The 27,615-nt window shown below is 37.2% G+C and overlaps 1 protein-coding gene across 10 annotated transcripts in view; it reads right to left on the reverse strand.

Moving 5' to 3' along the window:
- Window positions 1–6,522: 6,522 nt before the first annotated feature.
- LOC127988202 (calmodulin-regulated spectrin-associated protein 2-like) overlaps window positions 6,523–27,615 on the reverse strand; it is a 34,686-nt gene continuing 13,593 nt past the window's right edge. The window contains exons 3-19 of one of the 10 annotated variants that reach the window (XM_052590821.1): window positions 24,784–24,945; window positions 23,611–23,694; window positions 20,641–20,673; window positions 20,200–20,344; window positions 18,183–18,322; window positions 15,355–15,445; window positions 15,165–15,261; window positions 15,021–15,058; window positions 14,853–14,922; window positions 12,732–14,763; window positions 11,215–11,351; window positions 10,912–11,132; window positions 10,431–10,497; window positions 10,203–10,268; window positions 9,508–9,626; window positions 9,094–9,212; window positions 6,523–8,824 (exon numbers count right to left, since the gene is read on the reverse strand). In XM_052590821.1, coding sequence (XP_052446781.1) covers window positions 8,519–8,824; window positions 9,094–9,212; window positions 9,508–9,626; window positions 10,203–10,268; window positions 10,431–10,497; window positions 10,912–11,132; window positions 11,215–11,351; window positions 12,732–14,763; window positions 14,853–14,922; window positions 15,021–15,058; window positions 15,165–15,261; window positions 15,355–15,445; window positions 18,183–18,322; window positions 20,200–20,344; window positions 20,641–20,673; window positions 23,611–23,694; window positions 24,784–24,945 — 3,927 coding nt within the window. In that variant the 3' untranslated portion in view covers window positions 6,523–8,518. The other 9 variants (XM_052590820.1, XM_052590823.1, XM_052590822.1 and 6 more) reach the window with 9 other exon arrangements.

Raw genomic sequence — 27,615 nt, forward strand, 5'->3', positions numbered from 1 at the left:
GTCACCCTAATAAGTCTTTCGACATATGCTAATGCTAACACTTAGCTCATAGTTGTACAGTTAAATTTAGCCTAAAATGAATCTGACCTTCATAAAAGTTGCAATTTAAGCAAATACGGTACTAGTTTGATACCATATTTTCTAAGTAAACCAGCAGTTATATAAAAACTACATATTTTCAATAAATCAAAATATTTGTTTGATCATTCATGCTTACAATAACATCGGTAACAGGGTTGAAGACTGAAATAGACGCTAATATTTATCTCACAGTTATAATCTCAATGAAGATTAATCTTGCCTTCATTTTGAAAGTTGCAAGTAACAGGGTTGAAAATTAAACTAATACTTAAACATCCTCGATAAACTAGCAGTTTTATAAAAACTACATATTTCCCATTCAGCAAAGTACTTGCTTGGCCATAGCGTAGGTAACAGGGTTGAAGACTAGATGCTTATAATTAGCTTTAGAAACTCAATGAAAATTAACCTTACCCTCATACTGAATGGTTTTTCGTGGGATACTTTTCAGACTGCTCCATGCATTGGAGGCACACACCAGGAAGATGCCATGGAGGACGATGAAGAACAGAGGAGAATACATGGCTCAAAAAATGACAAAATTGATACTTCAGAAAAAAAAAAGAAGAAAAACGCTTTCAAATCATGTTTTCCATAGTTGACTGCATCTATGTAGGCGTCCGTATCCAACATATATGTTTATCGCTTGAGTGTTTTCGTGGCTGGAGGTGGTAGTCCATGATTCAGGATGCTATAGTGCTGGAAATGAAACCTGTCCGTCGTCCCATCTATAGCTGTAGAACAAAAACAGCATTAAACTCAGATCTGTTTCAAGAGACACACATTCATTTGATCCTACTTCCCAAACATTTACCTCAAGGCCTGTTCCTGCATGAACTGGACTGAAGCGTAAACACAGACAATAGAAAACTAAACCCCCCACTTAAACTCATCCCTCAGTAAACACCTCGACTCAAAGCTGCTTCACCTAAACAGTCTTCGCAGTACGTTATTTAACATCAGGAATTCAACGGTGACTCATTGGTGTTGTTGTGCCAAAGCAGCACGCTGACAGATCACAGCAATTTGAGCTCTCCAATCGTTGAAAACAAGAAACACGGGTCGGGTTCCCACTCAGTTTGAGCTGGATGTTTGCAAGGACTTAAACACGGAGGCAGGCTGAGACATGTGCGGATTGGGGTACGAGGATACCTGAAATTGTTGATCCCTGAGGGAGCAAACGAACATGTTGCGAGAAAACGAACTGCTGCATGTTCGCGTGAGGCCGTGAGTGACGTGCTTGAAATGTTTACATTCAAGCGACCAAAATTTCAGCCTAAGATCAAGCCATGTGAAGAAAATAGCATTCAAAATAGGTTTTCTGAGGAAAATGTGAGCGCAGCAAAATAAGCGAGCATGGTTTTTATTCTACTTTGCCTAATTAAAAAAAGTTACACTGGTTAGTCAGGTACAGGCCTGCAGGATGAATCAAACGAATCATTAATTTCACTGCAGACAGGTTTTCTGTTACTCATGCCTTCAAAGAGTGTGTTCGTCAGTCGAATCAGTGCTGAGTAAGGACTTATCGGATGAGCCTCTCCCACATATCCATATTCTCACGGGACTGGGACACTTGAACGGTTTTAAACACGACCAGGATTTGCATACTTGCCTACAGTTTGCTGCATTTAACTGTATTCGATACAAAATGATAATATGTCATTAGTGCTGTAAAAACGATTAATGGCGATTAATCGCATTCAAAATAAAAGGTTTTGTTTGCATAATATGTGTGTATATTTATGTATATATAAATACACACACATACAGTTTATATTTGGAAAATATTACATGTATATATTTATATTCATATAATATATATTATATAAAAATATATTTAATATATTTAAAAAAATGTTCCTGAAATATATGCATGCATGTGTGTGTGTGAACACACACATTATGTAAACAAAAACTTTTATTTTGCATGCGATTATAGCCATTAATCATTTGACAGCAGTAATAAAATAGTAATGTTACTAAAAAAAGGATATTAACAGTCTAACTGTACAATATTAATATTTCAAATGATAAATTAAGGCACTTTATTCCATTGTCTTATTGTATTTAAAATTCATTAAAATGCTATTTGTGCATACAGTACCTTAAATATTGTCATCCAACATATATATTTATGTTTATATTTATACACTAGCACTGTTAATTAAAAATTACAAATCAAAGTTAATTAATTAAGGTGATTTTTATTTATTTGAACAAATACTTAATTATTGCTACCTAACTGATATATAACAGTCATTAGCATTAACTATAAACTAATAATAATAATGATTATACCTTTTACAAAGGTTTTGAAAAAATAAATGGAGGCACTATTTTATTTTTATTGAAATGTCGAAAAAAATTATACATTTATCATATCATACATTCAATTTGTAAATACAATTACTTAAATGCAGCTCTTCTGAGATATATATATATATATAAAATTGTAATATTTTTGGGCAAATAAAGTAAAATGTCCTGATATAATAATAAAGCCAAAAAAAAAAAGCTTCATTAAAGTAATGCAATTCTTGAAAAGCGATTTGACGTATTTCTTTTTCTTTCTTTCTTTATATATTTATTTATTCGTTTGCCAAATCCAAAGTCATGTGATACAAACAAGATGCACAAGGAAATAACTAAAGAAACCAAAACATGAAACAGGAAGTGATATCGATGACAGCTCATCTCCATGTGTCACTTATATTGTGAAATACTTTTACGTTGGAAAGACACACCCAGCTCATGGGGTTAGGCCTTTGTTCACTTTAATTCCCTAAAACAAATACGCTTTATTATCGTGAATGCGGGAGGTGGCATGCATCAGTTAAAGCTTAAAGCTCTTTGTAGAACAACAACAACAACAAAAATGCAATTGTACCACTACTGTAGCAAATATTTCGCCAACCACGGCAGTGAAAAAATATATTTAGCCTAAAAGTGCAGGTAGTTGGGTAAACGGACCGGTGTGAAAAAAGCAGCATTCCCTTCTAGCGTTCAGGCAAGTCTGAGCAGGACGTGAGGAGCTGTTGAGATTATCTCAGTGTTTCAAATGTGATATGTCACACATTACAGGGGCCCCCAAAAATATTGGGAATCATGCTTAAAATATGTGTCTCAACAACATGTCACACAAAACTTTCCGAGTTATGTTTGCAGTTAAATTCACGCAACTGCTGATTTTCAGTAGATATATTAAGTCAGTGTATCTCAAGTCCTCACAACTGTCCTATTAAATGCACCAAAGGTGAATTTCATCACATTAACTTAACAGCATCATTTGACAATGACTAAGTTAATAGTTTTCTTCCTCATTCTGGACAATACATATATTGTTTTATTGTTTAAAATGCTTTATACTTGTGCTTGTACTATTGTTATTCAAAAATTAATGCAGTTTGGTTTGACACTCTGCATAAATATAAATGTAATGACATACATATATATATATATATATAAGTGAACAAATACTTTGGAGCCATTTTAAAAGGTGAAATATAATATTGTACATCTATTTAGTTGTCGTTTCATTCATTCATTTTTCTCTTGCCTTGATCAATACATTTAGCCTAAGTAAAGTGAGAGCAGAATTAACAATTTGAATCGCAATAAACCCTGAACACACACTTATATACACCTTTACAGAAAGACGAGCGCCTAATTAAGTATTTAAGTCTTTATTTCTAAAAAATTAGATTAAACGAATATTCATAGGCCTACAACTCGCCCAAAAAACATAAACGAACTCACCGGAGATGTCAGAAATGCTCCTGAATGTCTGAATAAATGTCTCTCGTATATGGTTTCAGACAGCATGTCGCTTCGAGAGTAAGTACGGTCTTAACACAACCCACACCTGAGCGATAAGCGATACGGTGTGACGTCAACTTCCGGTCGTGAGTCACCTGTCAGCTGCTTCAAGCGATCTCGTAAAATATCAGATGTTGTAATGTACAGTGTTCGAACTATACCGTGTCCTCTGGGGGAGCCCACTTTTCTTTTTTTTTCTTTCTTTTTTTTTGGGGGGGGGGGGGGGGGGGGGGGGTATGCACTTGCGTGTGCCTCAAATAAGGACAGCTACAAGTGTATGCACTATTATTAGATTTTATCGACACGAGTGCCTCAAAAAAGGACTTACAATGACTTACAAAGATACATAACAGCTACAACTGTATATGCATTACTGTATATGTATACTTTATCAACACAAGTTGATAGGTCAAACAGCAAACAAACAGCCACCCACAAAAAGCCTGTGTTTATGTATATTTTTTCGCAACTTGCTCTGAGCAGCGCTGCTTATTTCCCCATTAATCCACTCCTCAAACAAGTGCGTGCCAGGTAACTTTTCAGACAGAAGAAGGTTTTTTGCATCCCTACAAGAGATGCTCCTCAAGCTTCCATCCTTAAAAAACAGCCATGTGTATCGGTTCTTACAGTCTCTCCACTGCTGGCTGTTCCAGTTTAACGGGAGAGAGGACTCGGAGCAAGAGGGGTTAGGATAGTGACCGGTGTAGCAGTCGATTCTGTTCCTCTTTATGCAAACATACTACAATTCTTGCGTAGTTGCCGAGTTACTATACGTACGATCAGAACTAGCGTGCACAAGAAGCATGACTGGATTTAGCCAAATAGCTAAAAATACCGTCCTAAATCCTAAACTTGAAAATACATTTAAGACGAGAGGTTTTTCAACTTGAAATGTAAAAACATAAGACAAAAATAACGGAACAACTGCAAGATGAATAAGAAAATAGAGTGTGAGAATCATTTTACTATGTTGCAGTGTAGCAAGAAATGATTCGCTTTTTGCTTTCCTTACATCCAGGTGTGTTTGCATGCAGGAGTGTTGCCAAATCCGCGGAATTTAGGCTACTTTGGGAAAATGTTTGATTAACTATATGGTTGGGTTTATTACACAGACCTGGCAACCCGAGGGGAAACAGACATTTAGAGGGGAACAGAATCGACTGCTACACCGGCATCTGACAAGCTATTACGACTACAGCCAGAGATAACTTTTCTTCAGCTTCTTGGTTGTCACAGTGGGCGCACGGCGGGAGGTCTAATAAGTGTTTGCAGCAAATGAATCAGTCGTGCTATAAATGTCATCACTACACAATTTCTACAAAAATTAATTAAACTGCCTTGTTTTCTTTTTACCATTGCTATCATTGCTATAACTGCAGAATGAATTAAGGACTTTGCGTGTGATAAATGGCCTCCAACGTTTATTTTTTTCTACGAATATATGATGTACTAACGGGGAATTTGCAGCGCAGAGCCCCCACACTTTGATGCTCATTACAAGAATAGCATGTATAGTAATCTTTATTGAAGTAAATTAGGTTTTAATCTCCGTCATGCATGAATGAATAATATTTTTGCTATTTTACACTTAATAATCCATCATGATCACATTGGTCAATTGAAATTTTACTTCAAAATATTCATATTGTCAATATTTTTTGAGACCCCCCAAAATTTCACATTTCTCGTTTTCAGGGGAGCCCATGTCTTATTAAGGGGAGCCGAGCTCCCCCTAGCTCCCCCGTAGTTCGCACTATGGTAATGTAGTCTAGACTCTAGAAGATGACTTGTTCTTATTTACACTATTTTATTTGATACTTTTTACATTTGATTTTAATTTTGCATTTAGTTGTGTCTTCGAATGGAAAAAGTAAATGTAAAATTATATAATATTATCAATTTTAATTATTTTATAATATATATTTATAATAGAATTTGCTACAGCCAATCAGAAGGGCGTGTGGACGGGTTCTCTCGTACTGTTGATGTAAGTACGCACTCAAATGATTACTGATTAAACAATTTTAACATCATTCTAAATACATATTTAGTGACTGTTAGAGTCTTTGTCATATGATACACTTAATAGTTGACTCGTAACAGTTTGAACGTTTTTGTTTCCTTTAAGTTATGTTCGAGACCTGAGGTAAATCTTGTCGCTTTCATTAAGACTGTTGTTAGACTCTTGAACAATGATACACGAACTCAAATTAAACCATTTCAGTATTATGAAATACTCATATGTACGTTATAAATCACTGAGGCTTTAAAAGTGTTGATGGAATTCTAAAATTTAAGAGGAAACGTTCTAAAAGAAATCCACAACGTTGCCTACAAACACCTTGTTTCTGAGTCATGCAAGAGATTTTTTTAATATTTTCTCCTGACAGGACATATAGGCATAAATATGTAAGAGTGATTCTTAAAAAAGCCACTTTTGAGTGTAGAAATCCTATTAAAATAGTTATTTTTTTAAATAATATAATTATTCTAGCATTCACACTTCCACTCAAGTGTGCAGTGTTTCTAGTAACTACAAAAATGTTAGTAGGCTATACATTGTTGCAAATATTGATGAAGTCTTATTACATATTCATAAGTCAAACAAACAAAGTCAAACAATAATCAGCAGGCTTGCACATGAGGCCATGCGAAATTTATTGAATGCAATTGAAATCTAACATGTTACTTGAACAATATGACAGCACAGCGCCTGAAAGAAACAAAATAAGAGAGAGAGAGAGAGAGAGAGAGAGAGAGAGAGACGTGCTGGAGAGATCAGAGAACACACACTGTACAGTTTTCTATCGTGCTCATTTACAGCTTACTAAACCTTGTTTGTGGCTCGAAATGGCCAAATCACATTTGTTTCCAGTTGTGCCATTCTAATGGATGTAAGATGTCAGCTACCTTGTATTCAGGGCTGTGCACATATTATTTCCATTGCAGACACCGACACATGACTCAAACTACTCAAGAAATGTTTGAATGGGAGAACAGGTGTGCAGTTTTTACAATTCCTTCTGAAATAAAGGGCACAAAAGAAAGGCCGTTTTTTTTTTTTGTCAGGCAACAAAGCCTCTACCCGTATACAGCCACATTCTGCATTAAAAGGATGCAAGGGTTAGCTACCATAGTTAAGTAATTTCATTACTGGGAACACAGCTTGCAGATTTCGCAACGGATTCACACAAATGTTGCACTTTGGCCAATAAAAAGCTGCATGGTTTGACAGTGCCTTCTTCATGGCTTTACTGTAACCAATGGACCATTTTGCCAACAAAAATTTGAGCCCAGTCACATTAAAATGTGTATAAACAGTACACCCAATAAAATGTGGAAAATTACCCATATGTATGCCGAAGTCAATTTTTGCGTATCAATACCATGAGTTTTTGTTTTTATTTGGGGTACTGTTTATACGCACTTTCATGAGATCGAAAATTTTCACAAAAATTGCGATAAGATAATCACACTTTAAGGGGACATGCCAATAGAATGAGATTCGTAGCATTTTAAAATGCCAAACAGACTCCAGGCGTAAAAACGCGGCATGTATTAACCCCTTATATACCAGTCCAAAAGTTATTTTTATTTAAAATAATTTACAAATCGAATGATTTAGCCCTCAGTCGCAAAACACTGAAATGGCTCCAACAATCGGGTAAAATATATAATTTGGCAAACTGCTTTTAATGCTCTTGCGCGACCCTGGACAGGGAAACACTTCAGTTCAGTCACCACAGGCATACATAACAGTACAAAAGTGTTTGGAAAATAATTATGACTCCAGCACATAATCTTATTCATCTTCATCCATGTAAATATCATTCAAACAATTCAGTCCACCTTTTTTTTTTTAAATCGCACCGACATAGCGGTTTGGTTTTCTATCCCCTAGTCTTATTTAAGACCTTTTATGAAAGATAAATATTGATTAAATAGATCATTACGCTGAACATTTCCATCAGTCGGTCCAACGTTTTAAATATATATATAAAAAAGCAAAACCACCTACAGGAACGGAATGAAATGTATTCACAATCCTGCTGTGAATCAATGCCATTAGATAATGTTAAAACCCATCAAAAGTGGGTTCGGCCTGCAAACTAAACCACTCACTGCACATTAGCACACTGGTTAATGTATACTAGATATGACAGGATTCCCTTACAGTGCTAAACACGAGCTATGCATGTGAGAACCTTTCCACAAGCAGCCGTACAATCATATCAGCACAGTCGTAAAAAATCAATCCAATGCAAACATAGACAAAAAGCAACATAAGGCCACACGTCAACATATGTGCGAGATTTCTGTACAAACCAAGAACATTCAGTGCTTTAGTGTACCAAATAAAATAACACGTCATCCTTTTTTGGGGGGGGAGGGGGGGGCACATTTAAATAAAAACAACATGTACACGGTGCATTAAAACATCTTAAGTCACACAGTCTCGGGTGATTGACACATGAGCCACCCCCATAGAGTTTTACATTCCAGTTGTGCATAATCTTGTGTGTCCAAACCACAACTGACCGAAGAGTGTAAAAAGTGTCGTAAGATTGGAATATGTACAAGCAAGTGCATTGAGATTGTGTACGTCCGCCGTCGAGAAACACTAGGACTTCACGGCCGCTACTTTCTTCGGCGTCCCAGGTTTTTTGGTCTGCCACAGGTGGCCGTGGATCGTGATGGCGTCGACGCTTGCCGACATGGTCTTGGCTGGAATTAGGCTGAACTGCTTCCTGTCTGAGTTGTACTTGTAGAGGCCGTCGATCATCTTGCGCGAGATGGTTTTAGGACCGATGCCGGCCAGTTTGGTGATCTCCGCGGTGTCAGGGCAGTAGGTGTAGAGCGAGCGGAACTGGCAGCCCGAATCCCGGAACAGGATCAGGAAGTTGTTGGCCCCCGATTTCTCCATTTCCTTGAGGAAACAAATGAATATGATGGATAAAATGTATAATATAAATGTAACTTATATTAACTTAATAAATTAATTTAATAAAAATAAAAAAAACTCTTGAACATGACATGTTTTTAATAAAAACATTTAATTAAATGCACATATTTAATGTATTTTTTAAATTCATTTAATTTAATTGTTAAATAAAATATCATATGTTCATTGCATTTAATAACTACATTACTAAATAATAATAGTAGTAGTAAAAAGTGCTAAATGAACATGCTTACTTCCAAAATCTTGTTTTTCTGTCCTTCATTGACTTTGCCAGCCAAACAGCAATGCGCCAAAGCATTCTGAATTATATGCTTGTTTGACTTTGCACTTGGCTCCTTATATAATTTGGGACCTGCAGCAAAGAAATAGAGGTGGTATTATGTAATTTCATATCACAGTATAAAAGTTATAAGCCCCTTCGGAGTCTGCTGTTCAACCTCCGGTCCTTTAGAGGGAGCTGTCACCTGAAGTTCTGAGCAAGTTTTAAAAATGGGCACGGACATTTGTAAATTGTATGGGTCTTGCTTCCGGTCGTTTTGCTGCTTGATATTGCAAATTGATGTGTCTTACCATATTATTTAATATATTACTGGACTGGAGGTGGAGCAGCGGCTCATAAATATTGTGAAACCTTTGAGTATTTTAACCTGTGTATTCGGTGTTGGATGTCAGTGAGGATGTGGTCGAACCGTTCTCCCAGTCTTTCTCTCCGTTACGGCTGCTGGAGCGAGTGGGTGACAGGCAACCATCTGCTGAGTCAGGCCTACTGGGATGACATGAAGAACTGAGTCCTGCAATCCAGCAGATTCTGATACATCTACTAACAACAACTGCCCTCATGCAAAATTGAGTAGTGACTGAATTAATGCTCTTAATCACAACTAGTGTTTTTTTAATGCATGTAATTTCCCTGGTATCAGCATCAAATGAAACAAAAATAAAATACTTTTAATGTGAGGTATAGGAGAAAGCAACAGAATAGTACATGCATGTTAAGACCAGCAACATGTATTAAGAAGTTTAATAAAAAAAGTAGTTAATGACATTATAGCTTCTAAATAAGCCTCTAGCAAAAGTGTGAAATGCAGATCTTTATTCTTGTGTTTTTGAAGTTTCGGTGCCATTCAGTGCCAGTGTAAAGGGTAAGTGACCTTAAATCTTTGCTTGTTAAAAATGACAAAATGAAACATAAAAAGCTGTGATGGGTGAGTTATAGTAGCCATCTTTATTGTTCAAAGATGGGGGATCGTTCCTCGTGTTGCTGCCGAACTCAAAGCAAAACAGGATGTTCTTCTTGAACAGAAGATGGAAGCACAAAGAGTCTTATCCAGCTACGACTGACCTTCTATTTCTCACACGAGGAGAGTTCAAAAAGAAGAAAAGACTGCCAGATGCTAAGCTTTTGCTTCTAAGAAGCAAGAACATTCAAGAACAAGAAGGAAAGAATACAGAGAATTCAAAGGACACTGGGTTAGTATTGTTCAGTAAAGCTAGAGAGAAACATAAAATCGCAGGGAAACAAGGAAGTAAACATATTATCATTCTGCTGACTGCTTGAAGTGCTTCTTACCTTTGTGTTTTCTTATCCGAGCTGACGCTGTCATTATCGCCAAGAGATGCCAGAGACAGGCTGGACACTGAAAAAACACGAGGTCGTGAGCCTGGATGCCAAACATAACGGGACAGGACCCACAGTTACACAAGATAACAGCAAGCCCGCCAAACTTTGTGGTACCCTCACAACAATACAGCTCTCTGCAATTAAGCTATTATCTTACCTTCTTCAAACTGTCTAAACACACTCAAAAGAGTGTAATTTGCAAGATTCCTAAAATAATTCAGTCAGATTGGTTACATTAATTCAAATAGAAACAAGTTTGAAATTACTCAGAAAGTTAATAAACTGGTTAGAATAGATATTTAGAGCAAGTAAAGATCTCGAGTACTTGTTAGATGGAAATACAGAGGGATGCAGTGAGCTGGACAGGAAACGGCTGAGAGTAGCACAAAGCATGCAGTGTCGGGCTTTGCCAATAGGGGACGCCCTTTACCTGCCGTGGCCCTGACAGGAGTCCTGGGGGACTCCATCACATCTCTGTGGATGGACTTGGGCCGTGGTTTCCTCTGTTTGGCCCCCGCAGGACGCGGTTTGACAAGCGTGTCCATGTCCTCCATAAGCTTCAGCTGTTTTCTCCTCAGGTACTCCTGTTTGATAAATTCCCGTCGGGCTTTGTCTTCCTCCTTCTTCATGCGGTCTTCCTCTGCTTTCAGTCTGTGGAAAAGGACAGATATTGAAATTAAAGATGAGTGGGAGGAGTTTAGATTTAGTGACTGACAGCTGGGCTGGGCGTTACCTGGCCTCTTCTTTCTTTTGCTCAAGCTCCGCCTCCAGCTGTTGTTTCTTCTGCTGGCTCTCCCGTTCTCTTCTCAGCCTTTTCTCCAGAAGTGCTGCTCGCTTTATGGCCATGCTGTCCTCTTCCTTCATATCATCCTTACAACACGAACACATTATCAGAATGGACATTAAGAATCTCTGTTAATGTCTTATGTGCAGGTCTATCAAGTATCTGAATGAGGAAACTGAAGGCAATATACTGATGTCGATGTGACCAGTCTGGATGATCCAGATACGCTACACTGCTCAGACTTCCTGCAGAACACTAACACCATAAAATAAATGATTTATTTGACTTAGTTTTCTGACCTAGATCAAACAGCTGCATTTTCCAGGGCTCTGTCCCTAGCTAGCCTCGTTGTGCGACTAAAAATAATTTAATATGTTATAGTCACACAGCATTTTCCAGAGCTAAAGCTATGATAATACGCCAGTTTGGGTTATAACTATGGCCTTTAACAGATAAAACATATAGATTAAAAAACATTTTTTTATAAAATGTAGCAGACACATGCCTCCACACTGCTTATGTTCTCCTGCGTAGCTGCTAGGGCATTGTTAGCTGTCTGAGAAAACAAAAATAACAACTTTATTATTGGCGTGTGCTCACGAGAACTGTGATATATGCGGTATAAATTGTTGAATAAAGTAGTTATTTGTTTTCACAGAAGGTTTTTTTGTGGCAAAAGAAGGTTCTTCAGATTATACAAAGTTAACAAAGAGATAGTTCTTTAAAGAACCTTTGACTGAATGTTTTTTTTTTTAAATTGGTTCTTTGTGGAACCGAAAATGGTTCTGTGAAGAACTTTTAACTTTTAAGCACCTTTATTTTTAAGAGTGTATGCCTTTCAAACTTTCAGCCTGTTATTTATACAAAGCAAATTATGCAATTGCAAAACAATCAGGAAAAAAAGCATTACATTAAAACTTTTAAGTTAAAACATGTAAATACACAGGCCTAGTCGCCAGTGGCGTCCTCAGCAAAAACCTTACTCGCAATTTATTATTTTTGGTGGCAACCGTTTTAGTCACAGTTTGGAGCCCTGTTGGTTGATGTTTGTAAATCCCACGAATAAAGATATCACCTGGGCCACATCAGAGTTCCTGCTACCAGAGCATATGAAACCAGGAAAACAGCCAGGGGGAAAAATTGGTTCTCCGGGAACCACCATGCTGGCTAGTTCCTAGAACTATGTTGTGTGAAAGCATCTTATTTTAACAATGTCCTTACTACCTTTCTGGGCCTTCAACATGGTAGTTATGTTGCTGGGGGTCAGAGTGCTCTCGGATCACATAAGAAATATCATAATTTTTGTTCTGAATTTTTGAGTGAACCTTTCCTTTAAGTTCAAATTGCTAACAATAAGCCTACAGCAATAGTGACACTTGCCTTAGCATTCTTGTTGTAGATTTTATTTACAAAGAGCTTTCTTAATCTACAGATTAAGACAAGGATCCTCTGAAATTCATATCTACCTTGAAAAAGAATCCACAGCACATTTTCTGCTCATCATCTAGATTTTCCCCTGAAGTCTCCTTCTCGCCTTCCTCTTCCAACGCCCGTCCATCCAGGGGCTTGAGAACAGACAGTGGAACCTCAATCAAATTTTTGTTGGTCTGATGGGTGATGTCAACTGGCTCAGTGGGAGTGACAATGACGGTCTCCATTACAATCTGCGACAAAACCTCTGCCACACTAGATTCCAGAGCTGGCTTGATCTCATTTGTTGGCTTCTTCAGCTGTTCCCTTTCCTCATTTGGTTCGTTCTCCATCTTGCTCTCCTGTCCCCTATCTACTGGCTCCTTGGCTGACAAGTAAGCGTCTTCGGTTACATCCTGTTGGGTTTCTTTGGTTGGGGATTTGATGGAACCAGCAGAACATTCAATCGACAACAACTCAAGGCCTTGCTCTATGTCCTTGTCTGTGGCCTCAGCTCCTGGTGGTGGTTTCTTCTCTTTCCCCAAATAAGAAAATGAGCAGGACACAGACTGAGATGGGGAGAACCTTCTCAATCGTGGTATGCTGTCCACCGACTGTGGAGCGGTCAGGACTCGGTTAAAGGGAGCGATCTTTAGCTCACTGGGTCTGGGTGTCCTTGGTGTCTTGGAATGGAAAGAAGCAGACTTCCTCTTAAGGTTTGTAGGGGAACGGTGCGTAGCTCTAGGAGAATCCGCAGGTGAGGGAGAACCTGAGGATCGTGCCCCACTCCCTCTGAGCTCTCGCACTTGTTTCTGTGGTGAAGGTTGAGGTGGCGACACAACCCAAGCCTGTTGCTCCCGCATCTGCATGATGACCTCCTGCTGCTGGGCCAGCCGCTGCATCTCACTCTGCAAGAAGCTCAGGGAAGCATTGAGCTTCTCAATGGACCGTGTGTATTCCATCAGGTCCGCCTCGGATGTACCGTCCTCACCCGCAGACTTCACCGGAGACTTGACGGGCTGAGTTGTCTCCGCTGGCGTCTTGCTTTCCTCTGAGCTGGGAGTGTCCTCTTGAGAAGGTGAGGTGCCCTCTACTCCTTTCCTCTTAACAACTGTGAGAAAAGCACTGCGTCCCATCTTCTGACGGTGCCGGGTGAAAGCCGCCTCTACTTTCTTCTTCTGAGCCTCAATGGCACGACGCTTCTCTTCAAGTCTCATGCGCAGCTGCACCATTTCCGCAGCCATGGCCTGGGCTGGATCCTTGGATGGCTGATGTACAGGGCTGATCTCAGGTGAAGGAGCCCAGGAAACAGAGTGAGGAATGCCGAGATCTGAACTGTCTGGTGTTGTACTTTGGGATGCAGCACCTTTGGCCTCCATGTTTGGATTCAGTTTACGGAATTTCTGCTCAGCAAAGCTGGTCATCTTAATCCCAGGTGTAAAAGCAGGGGTACTTCCGGCAGGGGATTTGCTGCTTAAGCTACTGGGACATGGACTTGTAGAGCCCTGGCTATGGCAAGCTCTTGCCTCAAAGTCTTGATCCGTATCAAGCTCCATACTGACAGTACAGTCCCTAAGAGATGAGTCCTCATCTAGGGTCTCTTGGATGTCCTCCGTCCGCACATGTATGCCGGTGTCTACTTCAGTGGTGGATGTGCTAGCAACCCCTGTGGACATTTCTGAAACTGAGTCTAGCTCGCCATCCTTTGCTTCAGGGTTCAATTCAGTTTTATTCTGAAGATGAAGAAAGAAGCCCTCACTGGGTGCATGGGACCTGGGGCTTTGAGATTTCTTCTCTGTGTTGTGGATGATCTCAAGAGCCTCTTCGATGCTAGGTGGCCCTGAGCCATTTAGACGGCCATTATGATTTCCTGACAGGCTATCAGGACAGCCTTCCTCCTCGATGCCCATGTTCTTTCCATTGACAGGCTGAAAGGACAGGTTTCTCTTGATGCCCCTGGTGCCGAGGGGCATCTTGAAACCAAAACCTTCAGTGCTAACAGACCGAGTCATCCCTCGACCAGTGGGTGTTTGATTGGTGCTCTCTTTATCAAATGGGATTTCAAAGGACACTCCCTGAACAGCAGACCTGGAGAAAGTAGAGAGGATGGTATCCAGTGCAGTTAATTTCAAATTTGATGCCTTTAATTCTTAATAATTAAATTATTTTGCACTTACTTCTTCTCTTTGGGCCAAGTACCCATGAAGCTTTCCACAAATGACATTGAGGTTGATCGCTTGATCTCACCTGTACAGCACACTTATAACTTGTATAGTACTGTGTGCATTTCAAATTAAGACTTATATTTTGTTATAATATAATTTTTTTTGCCTTTTTAACTTTACCTGAGCCTGAAGTCTGTGGTTGAGGTCGGAGAGGGAGACTTAAACAAGAACATAAACATCTAATTTTGCATTTGAATTTCAAAAGGCATTCAAAGAAAATAAGAAGAAAAGGAAAGTTTTCAATAAAAGAAACTTTTGATATACCTTGGTCTGTCCGGACTAGGAGGTCTTTCCATGAAACTTCTCTTTGTGACTTTTGAGATGGGCACAGACGGCAGATTTTTCAGTGAAGGGGCTGGTGCTTTAAAGGACGAGACAAATGTGTCAGTATATAAACGTAAACACCATTGGCTAATTATTCTGGGAAACACATTCTATTGTAATACAAGTCTACCTTCAGTTTCCAGCACCTGAGGCTGGACGAATGACGGCTTAACAACCTCGAACCACCAGAAGAGCTCAGCCATGAACACAAGATAGTTATTCTGTTGAAAACAAACAAACACATTAACTTGCATTGCAAGCATTTTTTTCCCCCAAATAATTTGCATGCTCGTATAAAATTAGCATGTGTAATATTCCTCCTCTCCAACAAGATGTCTCTGCAATTCTCTTAATCCTGGTAGTGCATGAACAGACACCACCTGGAGACCCTTTCCTTCAAATTTAATTAAATATATTACATATAAGGAATGCTGAGGGATTTTATGCTGTAGAGTATATGCAGTATAGTTTTTTTTTTTGGTCCAATAATGCACACAAACTTTTCATACTACGAACAACATCTTTATGACAAGACTACAGAATTCATGACCTTGAATTCATAGAGGGTTCCTGACATGATGAAAAATGCCTTTAATACACTGTTCCCACTTTTTTTATTTTTTATTTTAAAAATAATTTATTCTAGAATTGACATCTAGCAGTTTAAAAGCACAAGGCAACTACAGCAATTATCCGAGACCACTTCCAGAAGACATTACCTCAGCATTTCAACAAAGAGTCCTTACTCTCTTTATAGCCTCGTGTAGCTCTAGACTCTCAAAGCCACATCTAATTCATATAACCAAATGAATAAAGCATTTATTCATATAATCCTAGGAATCAGTTGTTCACATTTGCAGCCGCCTTTAATAATATAAAATCATTAATGTCACATACAAGTAAATTAACAAAGACACAAAGCCAACCATTGTCAAAATGCTCCATGGTGAAACGTACACATTAAACAACCTCACTAATGTTATGGCATATCATGAAACCCAATCCACCACTGCTACTGGCATTAGCTAAAAGAATAAATAAAGGGTTCAACTGGCAACATTTGTATTGAGTGGTTGAGGGAGCCGGAGCAGGCGCGTGTTTGTACCCAGATGGTGTTTGGCACATGTGTCCTCTCCCCCATCTGCCTGTCTACATACTTATTCACACAAAAGGCGTAAATTTATAATTAGATGGCTTATCTTTAGTTTTAGAGAATCAAATGTTGCTTTTAATTAAGGATATCAATTTAAAGTGGTAATTTGGTATATATAATATATTTTTTAATAATGTTAAAAAAATTAATCATGCTTCCTCACCAGTATGCAAATTCCTTAATAACATCATGCCAACAGAATCTTCAAACACTGTTATCAAAATATGAAACTTATTACTGGTGAATCTTGGAGAATCAAAAAATAATTGCATAAACCAATATTCATTGAGAAAGGACCCTGACAAGTTTGCAAAAAAAAAAAAAAAAAAAAAAAAATATATATATATATATATATATATATATATATATATATATATATAAAACATAGATTTTAAATGTTTTTATTATTTTATCAAAATTCTATAAACACGTTTATCTTCTATTTAATTTTTTACTTGTATTTTTATGAACTTTTTACTATATAGTTGAGAGCAGCCTGGACAGAAATGAGATCAGGTCACAATACAGTTCAGATTCAAACCTGCATTTGAGCACATGAAGCACTGAACATTTTAATAAAAGGAAGCAGCTGGGATTAGATTAGCTCTGACAGAAACTGGGTCAAGGTTACAGCTCAGTAACCTGCTCTCAATTCCACTCATATTTCTGAGATTCGGCAATGAAGTCTGGCACTGTATCAGACTCTGCTCATGTCCTCTAACCAGACGCTGTTCGGTGCCAATCAAACCCAACTCGCTGTGATTGTGCTACCATTTGTGGAATAAGAGTTTAAACAAAAACCACGTGGAACACTGATTCCAGTAGCAGTGCTCTCTGTTGAAAGTTTCTAAGGTGATTTTGAACAACCTTGTTGTGGTTTAATAAGCGTGGCCAGGTTTCATAAGCCTTTACCACAAAATGCCAAACTACGTCTTCACATTCACAGCCACCGAAACCAACCGTTTTATTTCATGTTGATGGAACAGAAATGTCCCAAGAAGAACCAAAGGATTCTCGGTCAACATGACTGAACATCTTGGCAGCAGATGTTCTTTCTCTCCAGTGCAGAGAGGACCGAGATTAAAGACATGAAGACATAACATTCAGAAAGAAAAAAACAACAACTTCTTCACGTTCATCAGATCCCAAGAAAGTCCATAGAGTGGTTTATAACCGTCAAAGATCTCCAGTTTGACAGTATCTAGCTCAAAAACCAAACATTTTTCCATTTCTTATGAACATTTTGATATCTTAAGAAGACAATCTCACAGAAAGAAGTATTTCCCAGAGAAAAGCACAGAATGAAAGCAAAAAATATAAATAAAAATGTTTTTTTCAGGTTTACGCTTAAAAAAGCTCTCAGGCTGTTGAGATATTTCCATAATAGCTTCTCTAATAAACCATGATTCCTATATTTAAATATCTTCTAGGCATATTTAATGTGATTTTATTGCTGTTTCAGTCAACTGCCCCAGTCTTTAGAGAATCTGCTTCCATTGGGAGGCTGGTTGAAGCACCACCAGCGTTTGAAGGCAAGCCTCATGCTTTTGGCTTTTCAACAGGAATAAAGCCAACTCCCACAGGCAGTGCTTGGGCTAGTGCGAGAAAGGGCTCCAAATAACAGCATCCCACCAAATCGCATATGTTGTGGCCTATAAAAATTGTACAAACCTTAGCCTAGAGTTTTAAAAGCATCAACCGATGAAACATAAAGGAAAGGAACTTGGAGGACTCTTAAGGCCTTGAGCTCTGAAACGCTTCTAACCGAAACCAAGTCGAGACACAAGTTGTATCTGAAGGCTTACTTTGATGGACGAATGAGCGTAGAGCATGTCCTCCAGACTGAAGTGGCAGCAGTGGTTCAAGTGTTGCTTGCAGAAGTCCTGGATGAGCTGCAGGTTGTACAGACGGTCTGCCAGCGACATGGTCTCCTTCAGGCAAATGTCTGCAAATCAAAGACGATTCAAACTGCTACTCGCTTACAGATCATCCGGCACACTGTATTTTATAGATTTGATAAAGACCCATTAATCATGACAGTCATGTGATTGACTTTAGCCTTTGGATTGCATCCATCATTTGGTTTCACAGCTATAGGTGGAGAATCAGCTCTAGTCCTCTTCATCACTGTGATGGGATTAACAGTGAGTTCAGGATGATTAAAGTCACATAAACGGTCGAGATTTCTAAATGAGTAGCTGAAGACTATTGTATTCACTCATTCAATGCAAAATGGCTGAAACTGATTTGTAGCACGTTTAAAAATAATATTATATGTGAGTCGCAAGTTCGTTTCCCTCCAATGATCCAATCTCAGAGTTTCAGATGTTAAAGATACGAGAGAACCAAGGGGAGGAAGATTATAGACTACTTCAAAAGGTTACTATTCAGCTTTTTAGTGTTCCTAGCAGATAATTTTACAGTTTGTCAACTGATATTTTTTTGTAGGCTTTGCATGCACGTTCAACCCTCAAATAGCCTGATTACATAACAAATCCCAATATAACTTATGATTTAAAAAAAAAATGTCTACGTAGATTTTAATTTCTATGGTTTTATTGTGAAATGTTATGAAACAAAAACATTTGTCTGGGCTATAACAACTTAAAATATTGCATAATATTATTTAAATATTGAGGGGAAATATAAATATAATATTTATTTTATGTTTTTTTTATAATATAAAAATATCACACTACTATTGTAGATATTGCTTTTTATGATTAACTATTTTGAATACAATTCAATTGTATCTCAGAATATATATAAAAAACAAATATAGCGAAAAACAAATAAAATAATATGAAACTTTTATTAGTACTATAATTTGTAATAATATAAAATGTAAAAATAATCCACAATATTATTATTTGTAATATACTTATTTATATTAAAACAATATATTAAGTTATTTAATAATACAAAAACATAAAAGTAATAAACATTTGATGATATTGTTGTTTAATGAAATGATATTACAATGTGCTTATTGTAAAAAAAAATATACGTGAAAAAAAAAAAATATATATAATTTGGAATAATATAAAATATTAAAATAATGCACAATATTATTGTGGATATTGTTTGATGAAAAATGTTTGTGAAATATTGTGGGGGAAAAATAAATATGATAATAGCATACTTGTATTAATATAAATACAAAGTATTATTAAATCATTTAATAATACAAAAATATAAAAGAAAACATTTGATTGTTTTGTTTTTAAATGAAATGTTATAAAATGTGCTTTTGTATATTCTAAAATATTTTGTAAAATATTGTGGAATATAAATATAATATTATATTATATGTGTTTTTTTTTAGGTCTGTCAAACGATTAATCGCGATTAATTGCAACCAGAATAAAAAGTGTTTTGAATATAAATGAATACATTGAATATATAAATGTAAATACATGTAAATATTTTATAAATATATGCTGTATGTGTGTGTATTTATATATACATAATAAATATACACAGTACACACACACATATATTATGTAAACAAACACTTTATTTTGGATGCGATTAATCGCGATTAATCATTTGACAGCACTAGTTTTTTTTAAATGTTAGGAAAAAACATTATTCTTATTGTATATTCATTACATTCGTCTATCGTACATTTTCAAAATATTATGTAAAATATCTCCATGAGTCGTGATACTAAAATAAACCTGGACTTCTGCATATCACATGCATTTCTACTACTAATCTGTGTACAATAACAGCATACGGTTGGTTTTGCACACTATTCCTTCTGATCGTCGTGCATTATTTAGTGCTCAGTAATGTTGAGGGTTTGGCAGGTTTCTGTACCTCCCAGGTGGACGATGGCGGGACAGTAAAAGTGCAGCAGGGCGGCGAGGGCACAGCCATCTGTGCTGTCCTTCAGGAGGTTATCCACCGGAGGGATCCACGGCACCATCTTGGGCAGAACCTGCTCCTTCCTATAATAACGCACCTGGAGCAAACAGACATAAACAAACGATTCAGTAGAGCAAAACACATCTGATAATACTATAACTCATGATGGACCAGTGTATGGAAAAGCACTGAAAATAAGGGAACTTTAACAGATGGTGACATAAAATCTATTTTTTCGCTCAGCCTAATATAAATATTTCTCTGTCAACAGTTTATTGCGTGGTTAATGAAGCAGAGGACGATGTGAAAGCGTCATCATGGAAACAGAAACACGATGGAGTCACGAGAACGAAGAGGCCGGGATGAAAGAAGGTGTTTCTCAATCAGACTTACAGGAACAAGCTTCATATACCACTTGGTTGGAGACTTCAGCCAGTCAAAGGATGAATGAGAGAGAGACAGAGAGAGAAAGAGAGAGAGAGACAGAGAGAGAGAGGAACAGCAGTTACATAACTGAGCAGAGACTATTTAACGCAATCAGGTGTTTACGTCCATATCAGATTAACAAGTGTGACGATATCATCTTTACTAGAAACCAGATTACAAGAAGACAAACCGTGAAACTCTTGCCCCAGTTTCACAGACTCAAGACTCAAACATAGTCCCAGATTAAAATGTAAATTTGAGCTGTTGTTTCAACTGAAAGAAACTTGCACTGATTGATTTTAAAATAAATCAATGCCTTTGTTTTGTCTCAAGAGTGACACCAGTAGTGTTTTTATTCTTGTTTTAAGGAACGTTTATAAAAATGTCCTAATTGAGCTATGGCCTAATCCTGGCTTAAACTAAGCCCTGTCTGTTAAACATGCCTTAAGCTTCAAGGCCTGGGGCCTGTTTCACAAGTTTACCAAATAAGGTTTATTTCAGTTAGTCTGACTTATTGTCAGCTGATTTAGTTCAAAATAAGTCAGACTAACTGAAATAAGCCTGGTTTATTTGATAAACTTGTTTTATGAAACAGGCCCCAGGCCTTGAAGCTTAAGGCATGTTTATTACTTTTCAAAAAAACAAACAATTTCGTAAACCTTTGTTAGTCAATATTGGATTTTATTTGACTTATTTATTTTGTGCAGTTAATTTCAGCTATTTTTATATTTTGATTTACCTTTATAGCATTGAAATGGCTTTCATCATCCAGAGTTAATTTAATTTGACTAATTATTGTTTTGTTTTTTATTTATTTAAATAAAATACTTTCGAATTTTCACTTAGACTGAATCACTGAGAAAGAAATAGAAACCAAGCCACCAAAAAGTGCTTGCTTGTCACTGTCAGGCTGGTTCCTGCTCTTGGTCTTCACAGTTTTAAGCTTCTCTCAAATTTTTAAGGCTTAAATGACTGTAATGAAAGAGGAGTGGCATCAAAAGCATGCCCAAATAACTGTAGGGCTCCAAACTGATGAGGAGAAAACCCGATGCTCTCTGATCTAAGAGACTTTAAACCCTGTGAATCACAATATGAATGCACTTCTACCCAGAATGCCCTAAGAAGACTGCAAAGTTACAGGATTAGTCTTTTACCAGCGGATTACGTCTAGTAACTAGTTTTAGCTTGAGACCTGTAAAATTAAAATTTGAAATATATCTAAATATGTAATATATATAAATTATATTTTTAATTAATAATTATAATTCACACACAGTATCTGCATGCATCTGTTGTGTTTATGTGTCAGTCTGGCCGCTTCATGTCATGCTGTCTGTTTCAGGATGTTTATAGTGTTGTGTAAGCGCCTGACATTCCTCGCCGGCACTGATTGTGTCCGCAGTGTCTCTCGAACACAGCGCCTCTGAGAACTGACTGCTGTCATTAGCGTCAGATGCCCAGCCCAGCCACGACCTCAGGACAGGGTGGGCCAACTCTGACAGACGCCCCGCACACTTCTGTGTGATGACTCTGCACTTTACCCACCCTCACCAGACTCACATTATCACATTAACGATGGGATTCTGGGCAGTGCTGGGAAGTTGGCAGAGGCTTGCGGTCTCTAGGGGTTTAAACAAGGATGCAGCGTACAGAAGCATACCTCACTACTTTCCCTCTGAGAGAAGGTAAAACAAGGTTAGACTGACGTCACCTGTCATGTGTGCCAAATACGCTGTCACACTGGGGCAGTAATATGGATAGTGAAGCATTAAAACATGAATCAGCAAACATTTTGCTCAGCCCGGCAGAATGTCCACATCAGGATGCTGCCGCGAGACTGTGATTCAGCAAAGTCAGAAATACCCTCATCGCAGCAACATGCTATAAAACATGACAACAAGGCTGATGATATCCGTCATGTCCTATGAACCCAGGTCAACTTAACAAACATGTATACTGGGGAATCTGAGGCAACTTTTATGCAGAATCATAATAGATTAACAAATCTAGGGGGTTTCAAACGTCTACATAGAGTAATTGTAGACATGGAGATAAAGTATTGAACTATTGAAATTTATTTAATTCTTTGTACAAAAGCCTTTGTTGTTAAAGACAGCTTTAAGATGCCTCCTGTATGGACAATCTTTTATATTCTATTCTATTCTCCTATTAAATAAAGGCCAATGTATGTGTTTTTCAGGGCCGAAACCGATACGATACCGATACGATTATAACAGATCACCGATAACCAATATTTTGAACTGATATATATGTCTGGTGTAAAGATGAAAATTAATGGGGTGTGACAAAATCTCTCTCTAAATGCTTTTAAATGATTTTATCTGCTAATTGATTTTGAAAATGTCCGATACTGATAACCATAAAAATGCTTAATATCAGTGCCGATAATTTGTCAGGCCGATAATTGGTTGACACCTAATTGTAAATTCATATTAAACACCTTTGAGCATTAAACGTAAAATAAAGCGTATACAGTGAATATTATTAATAGACTGTAAACATTTATTTATTAATACTGTTTAGCTCTTATTGTTGTATATTAATGACAACAAATCTTTAGGAAATGAGTATTATCAAATATTTCGCATTATTGTTGTGTTCAAGATTGTGAATCAAGACTGTATTTATGTAATTCAGGCTTGTATTGTACAGTACAGCATTCAAGTGTATCACAATACTTGAGTTTTAGAATAATCTATACAAGTATTTGAGTTTTAAAGCATGAAGAATAGAGATTTAACTGGCAGTTGGAGGGCAGAATGTTGTTTTAAGCAGATTTCAGAGACGTTCATACACTCATTATGACACAAAAAAATCCATCTTTCTCTCTGAAACTTTCTGTATATTCCTCCTACGGATGAAAGTGGCTTTTGAATCATTGTTGCTTTAGAGCAAGAACAGGAAGTGCACACTTACCTTTGGATTCTCAACAGGCTCTGCGTTCTGCGCCTCCATCCTCCTTTGCTCCTGCATTATGATTTCTTTCAAGTATTCGTTCACCTTGAAAATGTGTAAAACACAGAGGAGCTTTTAAGCTTCTACATGCTTAAAAAATCACTGCCATTATTTTCACTACATGCAAGTGTATTATATCATATTCAATTATAGTATACTGTAATATATTATTAGAAGTTTTCTCAAAAATAGTAAAATATTATTATATTATATTACATTACATTGCATATATTATATAACAGGGTTTCTCAAACGGGATCGCAGGGGGTTTATGATAAGATAATGCAGAAATTAATAATTTAAAAGAATAAATATTTTAGGTTAAAAGTGTTGACAAAAAAAGTAAACAATTATTTTATATTATAAATAAATAAAAACACTAAAGAATATTTAATATTGTAAATATTTGTATATTAATATCTGTAAATATTTGGTAAATGTAAACATTTTATTTACCTGCATGTTGCATGCCAATTAACTTCAGAGAACTGTAAAAATGCAAATTATTTCTGTCACAATTATTATTTAAATATTAATTTATAATCTCAGGGGGCACTTCATGGTAACTTTGACAAAAATGTGTATATTATATTATATTATATTATATTATATTATATTATATTATATTATTCACAAAATTAAATTAATTTTTATGAGATATATTTGCTGATTTGCTGTATATATTCATAGCATGTTTTGTTTATGCCAAAAGTCAGTCATTAAAAGATTACCAAATTTTAAGAATAAATCTGAAACTCAACATTATGGTAAAAAGCATGATGTAAACACACCAAACCTTCATGCAAACTTTTTCAAATGTCCATTTAATATCATTGTGGCAGGAAGAAAAAAAAAGAAATTTCTCTGTTTAGCATGTGTGTGTACATGTGCGGTACTGTCTTGATTTAGGCTGCCTGTACAACTGGCCTGCAAGGGAATGTAAACAAAAGTCCTGGGACGCCCCTTCACTGACACTCAAAGAAGCCCTCAGAGATCATGACATACTGAAGTCCTGTTATAGTGCAACAATCCTCTGCATTCATTAAAAGTTTGTATAGGGTGATGATAGGGCACAGTAAATGTATTTGCATTGCATTGTGGGCAAGTTTAAGATTTATAAAAGCACTAAAATACCTTATTCATCCAGCTAGTGACCGCATCCTCTGTGTCATAGGGCACGTCTCCGTCTGGGTAATCGGTGGAGTATTGCTGCATGCAGGCCATCACTTTCTCCACACTCACCGTCTCTACTGTGTACGCCATCATCAGCGTGTCAATCATGGCCAGGTGAGCGCTCTGTGAACGACAAAACAATAAAACACAGTTAAATTGCATACAAAGCCCCATTCTCCTGAATATACAGTTGTCACTCTCTCAGTTAGCTGTTAGTCATTCCTCTCTAGAAGTTTTTGCCTTGGAAATGGCTGCATCGCTCCCCCGTTGCTCGACCCAGTTACAAATAATCTTTCCTGAGATAGGACAGTCGCTCCTGCTGGGGGTCCATCCTCATGGCCTCAACATAAATATATAAATATATATATAAATCTATATAAATATATCACACATGACAAGAAAAACTGACTACATGAGTGACATTTTGGTGAAATTTTGCTACAAAAAATATCTGTTGTGAATACGGATGCACGGTATTGGAATCGGCTGACAATGGCTTACAATGTAAACATTGGCATCAGCCCGATATGAAAAAATTATGCCGATATGCCTTGCCAACATGTGCTCAGCGTGTGCTAGCGATAAAATCACTTCAGCAGTGTGGTCATTCTTGAATCAAACTTTTGCCTGAATGGTGAATAGATTCACTGTTTTGGATCGCCGCTTAAATTTTTTTACTTCTAACAAATACGTTTTTTGCCAAAAACTTACCAAAATTAAAAATAATTATTTATAATCTCTACACAAGAGAGGCTTGGTGCTGTTTCCAAGCATATCGGCTATCGGCCAAAATGATATGAAAAATATTGGTATATCGGATATCGGAAAAAATCCAATATTGTGCATCCTTGTTTGCTAATAGTGTAGGGATGTATGAAGCACAGCTCACACACTTTCAACCCAAGCAACTTGAATCCGTTGTGAAACCTGCTCAAAGAAATCTTTCGCGCCCATGCAAAATTCAAGCATCACAAATTCTCACATCGTCTAAAACTGCTTTCAACATCGTCCTCAGTTTATCCATTTAAAATAAACACACAAAACAGCGGATCATCTCAATAATGGACACCATAACCTCTAACTACAAGCAACTGAAAAATACCACCCCCCATATCGACCACAAATTAAACAGTGGCTGTCCTATTAAAAGCCTTGTGTGCACAGAGAGAGATAAAACACTCAAGACAGATATTGATTTTGTTTTGTGAAAGACACTGGTGGGTAAACAATGTCTCAGAAAACACGGAAAGAAGAGTCAAGCACATCTAATAAATGCTTTTCATGTGACTGCCCTTCCGGCTGACTGACATTAAATGTCTCTAAAGCAATTCACTGTCATTGCTAATTTCTCACTGGTCTTGTTATGCTTGCTAAGTGTCCCTTAATGCCTTAATCAAGACTGCTGAATGCTAAATCTTCTTATTTTTGGTTTACGCACCTGACAATCATTGTTTTCTGAGCCCACACAATACCTGTGTGATGAGTGCTAAATCTTACACATTCCTTAGCACTGCACTTTTTGTTTCCTGGGAAACTTTCTGACCTTTCACTGTACATCTGAGTGTCTGTTAAGATGAACAGGTAATTCAAAATGTCACGGCGCAGCTTTTCCGTCACGTCGGACGTGTATGAACGCAGTTGAATGGAAAGATTCGCTCTGACGGATCCCAGTGACACTGAGTTAAGTTATGCTGTTCAGTCAGCAGTTTCTCTCACTTGAGTGGGTCTGATTTTCTCTCAACATGAGCTGTGACACTCCCACGTCTCAACATGGAGAAAAAAACCAGAAGACTGTCTGTTGCATAAGAGCTGAGCTTCTCGTTTAAGCTGATTACATTTATAAATCCTTTTATTGATTAAACATTTTGCAGTCTGAATGGTCAGAGTGTGTGCAATGATTTGATCGTCTTGGGCTTGGGTTGAAGATCTGTTCATAATATCTTCAAAAGAGTGATTAACCACTTATTGGTTTATTCATTTTTGTGCTCCGCAAGATGGGGACTGAGATCGACTTATGTTGCCTGTTGGATTCGAACATGTGCTTTTTATGTGATCACCAATGGCTGGAGTCAAATTTACCCATGAAATGTTTCTTCTCTGATTTCCCCTAAGAAAGCTCTTTCTAATCATGCATTAATATTCACGTTCCCATTGAAGATCTAAAACAAACACAGCCCACAAATACAAAATTAGGCTGTTATATAATGCAAAACCCATGTGTCCGAAAGCAACTTTTTCATATTTATCCGTGTTTGCAGAAAGGAGAAACTGTGCCGTAATGAATTTCTCATAAAGCACTGCCCTGTTTTTCCACTCCCAGCAGATATTGATCTTCACAGCATCACAAATGCACACAGAAATACTCACATCTGGGTAGGGCTGTACGATTAACAGAAATGAAACCAAAATCATTGCTTAGTGTGATCATCAAAATGCTAAATATCAATACGACGATTTAATTAACTTTTTAAAATTGTATAATTATATTTATACATAATTATAACATTTTTGTCCAAAATGTGCAACCCTATAACAAAGCAAACCTAGAAGCTAGAAGTAAAGAAAGGATTTATATATATATATTAGGGGTGTAACGGTTCACAAAATTCACGGTTCGGTTCGATACGATACACTGATGTCACGGTTCGGTTCGGTTCGGTTCGATACGTTTTAGATACAGCAAAATGTAAAAACATCTCAACTTTTCAGAATGCCGCAAGCGCACCGCGGGTCATGTGACAAGAACCAACCAATCAGCTTCATCCTTTCCCGTAACAACGTTGAGAGCTCAGC

Source organism: Carassius gibelio, chromosome B22 (assembly GCF_023724105.1).
Source record: "Carassius gibelio isolate Cgi1373 ecotype wild population from Czech Republic chromosome B22, carGib1.2-hapl.c, whole genome shotgun sequence".
NCBI classification, from domain to species: Eukaryota; Metazoa; Chordata; class Actinopteri; order Cypriniformes; family Cyprinidae; genus Carassius; species Carassius gibelio.